At 42.2% G+C, this 8,522-nt stretch overlaps 2 protein-coding genes across 2 annotated transcripts in view; both read right to left on the bottom strand.

Moving 5' to 3' along the window:
* Positions 1–12: 12 nt before the first annotated feature.
* LOC118418193 lies at positions 13–2,860 on the bottom strand. The gene is made up of 2 exons (XM_035824033.1): positions 2,695–2,860; positions 13–1,248 (listed from the first exon to the last, which is right to left on the bottom strand). The coding sequence occupies exon 2, from the start codon at positions 1,090–1,092 to the stop codon at positions 13–15; it is 1,080 nt and encodes a 359-aa protein (XP_035679926.1). The 5' UTR covers positions 1,093–1,248; positions 2,695–2,860.
* Positions 2,861–7,350: 4,490 nt separating this feature from the next.
* Positions 7,351–8,522, bottom strand: part of LOC118418192 (cannabinoid receptor type 1A-like) — a 31,579-nt gene continuing 30,407 nt past the window's right edge. The window contains exon 3 of the mRNA XM_035824032.1: positions 7,351–8,078. Coding sequence (XP_035679925.1) covers positions 7,351–8,078 — 728 coding nt within the window. The remainder of the gene's footprint in view (positions 8,079–8,522) is intronic.

The raw sequence follows: 8,522 nt of genomic DNA, 5'->3' as shown, positions 1-8,522 counted from the left end.
ACCCAGGAGTCTCTAAATGACGACCTCAGGCCAGGGTATATCACAGGCCCTTCCTCTCCAGCCCGGACGGCACTCACAGGCACCGTTAAAGCCATGACAACGAGCTCCGTTCTCGCAATTACAGTCCTTGTCACAGTACAAACCGAACCGGCCCTTGGGACATCCTGTAATGTTGTACTCAAATGTCCACTCGAACAGCACTGGTCCCCCGAACAATGGGACGTTAGCGCCACATCGTAGCCAGTATGATGATGTGGTCCATGTCTCATTCAACTCTACAGCAAAGAAGAACTGAGCACCTTCTTCATTACGGAACTGACTACTAAATACCCATCGGGGCAGGTCGTCCTTGTGAGAGATATAAGCTGCTGTGATCTTCCCTTTGCTCTTCCACTCTTGGTCATAACATTTGAGTTCGACCCTACCTTGCTCTTTAAGCACTGGGGCAATTAATTCCAGATCACTACCTAATTCTCTCAAGCTAACAGCGAATTGTAAGGAACAATCGCCTTTCAAGATAAAGTTAGCCCAGAAGTGCCTCGGTAAAAAGTTCTGAAGATAGTCGCCATACGACGTAATTTCTTCTCCGTTAATTGAAGCATAAAATCCGTCACTACTGACAAGAGTATGATAACCATTTCTCTCTATGTCCGGAAGGACGGGTGTTTCGCACCGTTTGTTATAGAATGGCGGGTATCCCGGTACGTCTGTCACTACGATGACAAGGGTAACGTAGAGAACGTTCTTGTCCCCGGTGTTTGTCAGCTCCACCGTCAGGTTGTACTGCGGTTGCACCTTGTGGTCCAGCGGAGCCGCCACGATCAACTTTACGTCCTCATCACCAACCCCAAACCGCCTCGAATCGTCCCCTGTGGTGATGTTCATTGACCAAAACGCTCCGTTGTCGTCTTCTGTAGAACTCACGCCGCTGGCGACAAGACAATGTCTCAGTCGCACCACCGTGCTACCGACTGACATATCCTCGGGTATTTCGATAAGTCCGACCGAAATGAAACATTCATCAGAAATGTTGACGCCAAGTAGCAACCTGGACCCTAACAGTACAACATACAACGTAGCGCGCAGCAACATCCTCTCTTTGTTGCGCAATGATCATCTGGTCCCCGTTTCCTTTCGCTAGTAATTGGTCAATTCTTTCATTCTAGTCACCTGCTTCTTTGAGGAAGTCACTCACTGTTTCTTCTCTTTGCTCCTCATTGTTTGGCTGGAGTCAACTCTTCTTTAGGACTGCAAGAGAAAAACGAAAATTACAAATTTTAGTTTCCCGGCTATTTGAAATAATCAACGTTGGAGATTTATGTTCATTTATATCGCCGATGATACAACAGTTCCTTTTTACAATCAACCATCATAAGAATTTTGCTTCTGATGCTGTTAAAAATCGAATCTCACAAATCATACTTCCTGTTCTTGAGAATCAAGGTAATTTCCGCCTTGAATTGATACTTGTATAGCTTGGAAATTCGGCAAATACGTTTGAGATCACTTTCCTAAATCAAGAGGGTCGGTAAGTGGGGTCTCTCTCATGTTTATTGCAGCGTAGGGGACTAAAAAAATTCAAATAAAAAATGTAAAACGGCACTGCATCAGGGCAGGGACGTCTTAAACATTATAACCACCATGATAAAAATCAAAGTCTTAGGAAGACGAAGGTCAAGGTCAATTTTGTGTCCCCTGGCAGTTTTGCTTGGTACAGCAGCAAAACTTCCGATTTATCTCTTTTATGCTGTACATGCTATGGTTTTGATTTTTTTATAGCTTTTTGTGCCAATGAGAAGTGGTGTATGCTTAAGTCCCAGCAGCTTGCATTGGAAACGACACAATAATATTCAGCATCCAGGTATCTTAGACAAAGATTCACACCACTTAGTTAATCGGGAACTAATTTGCATAATCAACAAGAAAATTCAATCATTTTAGTAGAAAATTTGCACAATGAATGAAAAAATGACATAATTCTCAAGTGATAAAATATCATTACTAGATACTTGCCAAATGTGTGACTTTCCGGAAGTGAATTGATAGCTGTTGATATGGAATTCTAAGTGGACTTCCCCACATACTAAATGACGAAATGCAAAAGACTCCATTGGCGATAGTGTTCTCTTTATCAGTCACGTATCTCACATATTTGAGAAAATTGGCCACTACAGCTCCAAAAAAAAGATGGTAAGGATCGAAACCTACACCATTTATAATTAACCCCCAAGTTATGATCTATCTACAACAGATCATAATGTCTAGAACATGAGATATCAAAACAGCTGCAGTTCAACATCGAACTTAGCCGTCGTTTCCCCCTGCCCACATACAAAATAACAGGCATAAGAAAGAATCAACCACTTGTCGAACTCTCGAACTCTCTCTCTCTCTCTCTTGGTTGAACAGATGTACATTATTGTACAACCACAATTATACTTAAAAATGTTTATTTTACCACACAACATTGATTCTACATTTTGCCCCACTGGGCCAAGAACAGGTGACGTGTTATCAATGTTATACATTCTAAAACTTGTTGAGGAGAGGAGGAAGAGGAAAATGGCGTAGAAAGAGCTTCGTCTTTGGGGAGGGGTGGACAAGGAAAAAATACGTCAAAAATCAAACAACACCACGGTAACCTCCACCAAACATGCCAAACAGAGCTCTGTGAGTGGCAACGTTGTTTCCTACCTGATCGAAGTTTTCAACTTAGATCCTCAGCGGTTCTACTCGGTCGAGCATTGGAACCGGTGACTAGCAAAAGGCGTCCGACCTAACTGCAAAACCTGTTCCGCCACGTCACGTCTAGAGTTGTTTTCAGTTTTCCTTCCACGAGAGGAAGTAGTCGGTACGTGACTTGTCGGCTGCTCCAGCTGGCTTTGCGCGGAAGTCACAACTGATGGTACACGTCACGCGGGAATGTGCCTTTTTTGGCAGTGCTCCCAGGGAGCAAACCATTAGTTACAGATTTGCAATAGCAAACCATTACGATTTTTTTGATACCTCCATGTTCTTTGCTTATTTTTGTTTCCGTCACAATGACTGCATTAAAGTTGTTGAAGATGTTCGTCAGTCACGTGTGCATACAGTTACAGCAATTTTCTTCAATCAATGACTGTTTTGTAAAGGTACAGTATATACCTCCCAAATTTTTCGATGTCTACCAGCACATCGTCATGGGGAATGACCTAGTCTCAATTCTCGCGAGAGAACACGTCAGGCTTGCGTGGAACATCTGCCCCTCCCCCCGTGTACACTATTTGACATGCACTAGATTTCTGGCGGTTTCCAGCGAGGACCAATCAGATGGCCGCTAGCAGGTCACTGACCGCCGTCGACAATTAGCCATTGGTAGCCTAGTTACGGGCTAATCGCGCCCCTTGTAGTCCCCCTAGTTTCATGTAAATGTCCTACACTCAACCCAAGCGTATTTGAGTTGCTATTTTGAATTTCTTCTGTACGTCTGGATCGATCAGGTTAAAAATATTTAACTTTAAAAGTTCGATGATCAAAATGCGGAGGGACTGCAGTATTAGAGTCGAGATGAGGTTTCACACGTTCAATCGTGCTGCGCTTGCGCTAATGGGGCGGTCGCTACGTGAAGGAACGGATCCCGACGAAGTGGATTTTTGGATTTGACCAAACATTTTCAACAAGCTCTCCAGGGGGCGAGGCCCGAGGCCCAACAAACTCAAGGGACAGAGGTGCTCTAACTAACTTCTGACCATACTTTGTGGATTTCAAAGCAACAAAATCCTCACCCCTGATTGGCTGAGGACAGATGGCTGTGCTCTAAGAAATATTCAGATTATACAAATGGCTTCCACATCTACATAATCTATTCTTGGTTACATACACCTTTAACTTAATTAGGTTACACCGGTCACAATGTTGACAGTCCAAGCATTTACTAGTTACAAGCATTATGTCACAACTGCATTACGTACTTATTTGCATCATCAATATCCGCCAAAACTACACATGCATGCATTTGTGCCCTATAATAAAAACAATGTTGATATAGATTTTTTTCATTTTCATTGTGTAAATTAAGTCCTAATTTTCATAAGTTACCTTTCACTATGTACGTACATCTTTGTTTAATCTAATTACATATTGATATTTTGAAAATGCGTCGTTACTTTCTAGAGTTATTCTCCTCGGAAGATTATCAAAGTAGAAGCTGTAGTTCCAGAGCAAGCTGGTAGGTGGCCCAAAACTACTTAATTTCTTCCTTACATCACAAGCTATCTGCCACAATAATTTCAAGACCATAGCACGCGTCTTGGTCAAAGGATAAGAAAAAATCGAAGTTCTGCCGCAGTACCAAGGTCACTTACCAGGGAAGCAGAAAGCGACATTGACCTTCCTCTTTCCAACCTTTATCCACCTACCAAATATCATTACAATCAATCCATGGTTCTTAAGTTATGCTGACCATAAACATAATTACACACACAGGCACACTCAAAACAACATCTCTATTTTTGATGATGATAATAACAGATACATCCTATGTCTTGATTAAGTAACGCCGTCATATGGTGCTTCTACATCTACATTCCTACATGTCTATACCCTCAGATGACAAAGTAGGGGGGGGGGGGGGGTCGGGACTGAGGCTCCCGGGTTAAGACGGGCAGGCCGCCTGCCTGGCACGCACTCACTCACTTACAACCCTGCCAGGCTGCAGGGCGTTCCACTCGTGGAAAAAACCAAAAGATTGGTCATCAAAAAGCCCTGGAGGAAATCCTAGATCATACGCCATTAAGTTCTTTGAAAGGGTATACGGAGTTTTTAAGCTGGTGGCGTGAGGGATTTGAAATTTCGAGGGATCTTTAAGAAACGAAGCAACGCGGTCTTCTCCTGTCAACCCTTGGGATCTTCTGGCAAGACCATACCAGTTGAAAGTAGATCTGAGCTGAGCCAGCGGGTGTCTAAGTATAGAGATGTAAACAGTATCGGGTGGCATGATGTGATCTAACAACTTAAACCTGAGACAAAACAAGCAACTACTCTTAAAGCCTTTAAACAGTCTCTGATATCATAACACTGACATCTGATCCCAATCGGCCAATGACTGTTCAATTACCTTATGATTTTTGTGATCTTGAGTTGTTATTGTGTATGAGTTGTTATAAGTTGCGTATATGATTTACTGATCCGAATTGGATTATTCTTTATTATGTTCAGTCCGATTGATCAGGACAAATGGCACTGACATCTGACCGCAATCACCGCCCAATGACCTTATGAGTTTGTGATCTTGAGTTGTTTTTGTTATTAAGTATGTGTTGTTATTCTTTTGAGTTTTCCTAGTTGCTTGTATGATTTACAAATCCGAATTGGTTTGTTATGTTCAATCCTATGTTAGTGTTATTTTTTTTACTTTAGGTTATTATTATTGTTATAGGGCTCCCTTGGAAATCAGTTACTACGCTAACTGAAGGGACTACCCTAAAGATCAATAAATAAACTTATGGGCATGCCCAACCAGGGTAAAATCACTTGCATACACGTCACTGGTAAGACCTAACCTTGAATATGCTGCAACAGTCTGGGATCCGTATACAAAGAAAGACAAAGATAAGCTTGAAAGGGTATAGAACCAAGCTGCCAGATTCTGTACAAACAACTACAACAGGGATGCTAGTGTTACCAAAATGAAAACAGATCTACAGTGGACATCACTTGAAGACAGAAGGAAAATGTCCAGACTTTGCATGATGTACAAAATGACCAATAAACTGGTGGACGTACCAACTGATAAGTATCTAATACCAGCTCAAAAAAGAACAAGAAACAGTCATGGCTTCAAATACCAGAGTTACCAACCTAGGATTGATGTGTTCAAAAATTCGTACTTTCCCAGAACTATCGTAGAGTGGAATTTGTTATCACCAAGTACAGTAGGGGCATCTTCTCTGGATAGTTTTAAAGAACGCTTGCAGATGGATGTGCAAAAGTTAAGTGTGACGGATCGTTCTGTGTAATATAACCAGCTGCTGCCGCGTCGCGTGCCCGCGAAGCTGGCGTGTTACGCCGTTGGCAGTTATACCGGCTATATAGATAAAGATACAGAACTCCGTAAAATTTCCATTCATTCCGATAATATTCGGCTAGAAGTTGTTGCCAAGGTGACGACACCTTTACGGTGTTAACTGTAACGCTAGTTTACCATTATCCGTGGGGTAGCCTATATCCGTTATATTTGAAAATGACAGCATGGTTTCTAGAGATAGCAAGTCAATGGACGGTGCTTTCATATTTCAATATTTTCAAAATATTGCAAGTTGAAACCACCGTCCGTCGACTTGCTATACCTATTTTTTTCATGAGCAACGGATAAAGGTTACCCCGCAGTTAAAGGTGAACTAGCGTTAATATGTGGCTGGCTAAAAACAATTTGTTAGAAGTCTCGTAATGTCTTTTTTCAATCAACACTTTTAGACAAAATGAAATCTTTGGACATCGTAAATTGTTTAAGTGATAAGGACTTGATTATGTAAACAATAAATTCTTCATTTTGTTCTCTCAAATGTACTTATTTGACTTTGAAATAGTATCAATTATCCGATGTTTTAAGTGCAATATCAAGAATATGTATTATTATTTCATAATGTTGCAGGAGCTTTGTACGATTTGTAGTATGGTCAAATCTTTCTTGGAAACGGACGAGAATTGATGCGGGCGTAGATGTCATCCATATAATCCAAGCAACATGGCCGAATACAAATTAAAAAACAACAACAGAAGAAGTTGCTATTTCAAGTAATGTCCAAGCTAACGCAAGAATACTTTTGCAAGTATTTTGGAAGGTCTGCCTGCCATACATGTGTTCATGGGACTTAAAATCAATCCAACGTAATACTGAAGCACATTATGGTCAATTAGCAAGTAGGTGCGAAAAGCACACACGAAAGTAGAAATTCCCCGGTTCAATCCAATTAATGAATGCAAAAGATTTAATCAAAAGCGAATTCCTTAATGAGCCACTTAAGACATCTTAGGTTCCCCAACCCCGCTTGATGGCAAGCTGTGACTAATGACAGGCAGCTATGGATGACGGTACCTGTGTTTCTCGCCAATGAATAATTTTTATTGATAACATCCGGTCACCCATCAATTTTCGTACGTATTTCAAATCTGGAGACCATGCAAATAAGGTGTATAAGGAGCACATATCTGAAGTTAATTAAATATATATATATATATAATTAAATATATAATTAAATATATATATATATATATATATTGATTATATTAAATATATTAATTATATATATACATATATACTAACACGAATGAACGAAACAAGTAATCGCCGGCCGCTGTCATTATCATTTCCTATAGATCCCCTCCAACATTTCCAACGATTTGAATGTTCACTACTCGGTTTGATGACCACCAGCCTAAACTGTCGCGAACACCGCGTGTTAGTCGTCTTCCTCTCCGCAGCAAGGCCTCTCGAATCTTCTTCATCCTGAACGCGTAGATGACCGGGTTCACCACTGAACCGCAGAACGCGATCAGCAACCCCCAGTAAGGCCTCGCTTCTGCCTCACAGTTCTCGTCGGCGTGACAGGAGATGCCTCTGATGAAGCCGATACAAATTGGCAGCCAAATGACGATAAACATGGCTGCAATCATCACAACAGTTACCGCCGTCTTCAGGCTGAGTTTCAGCTGCCGCTGCTCTCTCGCGGCAACTCGTTGTTCCCTGCGACGGGCGGCGGGCAGATTCTCCCGAGGCTGCTCGAGGGGTCCCGCTCGGGAGAATCGCTGCTTCAGTGCGATGAAAATTCTTACGTTGACGAAGACCACGGTTACTACAGCAACGGCTAAAATGGTATTTATTAGGATTAGGTAGTTCACAGGTGCGTTTCTCAGGCAATGTTCTGTTTCAATTTCGATGCAGTTCCAGCCCATGAGAGGAGACAGGCAGGCAATCGCACAGACTGGCCACGCGATCCCCAAACTCACGGCTGCGTGTTGACGTGACATGCGGGTCTGATAGAATATCGGATGTAGGATGGCCAGATAACGGTCCACGGACAGAAGTACCACGCCGACAGCTGATAAAACCAGTACAAAAAATAACAAACAGAATAGGCCCAACACTGTAAGCGGTCGCATGATTTCCCAGTCACCCCATACAAGTACCGTTTTCACTTACAAGTGGTTAACGGTGGTCACCGTGATGCACTTATAAGTGAGCTATGAGACGTCTCCTGGCTCCTGAGAGAGACCGGTAACCACTTACAAGTGGCTCAGAGAGATGAGTGTGTCAGACTCTATGTGTTGTGTTTTGCGATGGGTAACCAAGTATATTGGGTCATTCTTGGGTTCATGGGTCACCTCGCTCTGTGTTGACCTGGACGACCAGTGGCCCAAAATTGCCGTGCACCCTAGGAATATGCAAGGAAAAGTGTAGTTTTACGTTATTTTGGACAAGAATATAACCAGAAAGTGAGTTGGGTGTATTGTTTCTACATGTCTTGGCACTGTCAAAGGCTAAG

Source organism: Branchiostoma floridae, chromosome 6 (assembly GCF_000003815.2).
Source record: "Branchiostoma floridae strain S238N-H82 chromosome 6, Bfl_VNyyK, whole genome shotgun sequence".
Taxonomy (NCBI): Eukaryota; Metazoa; Chordata; class Leptocardii; order Amphioxiformes; family Branchiostomatidae; genus Branchiostoma; species Branchiostoma floridae.
The sequence above is the reverse complement of the archived record's forward strand: the minus strand, read 5'-3'. Positions and strand labels throughout refer to the sequence as shown.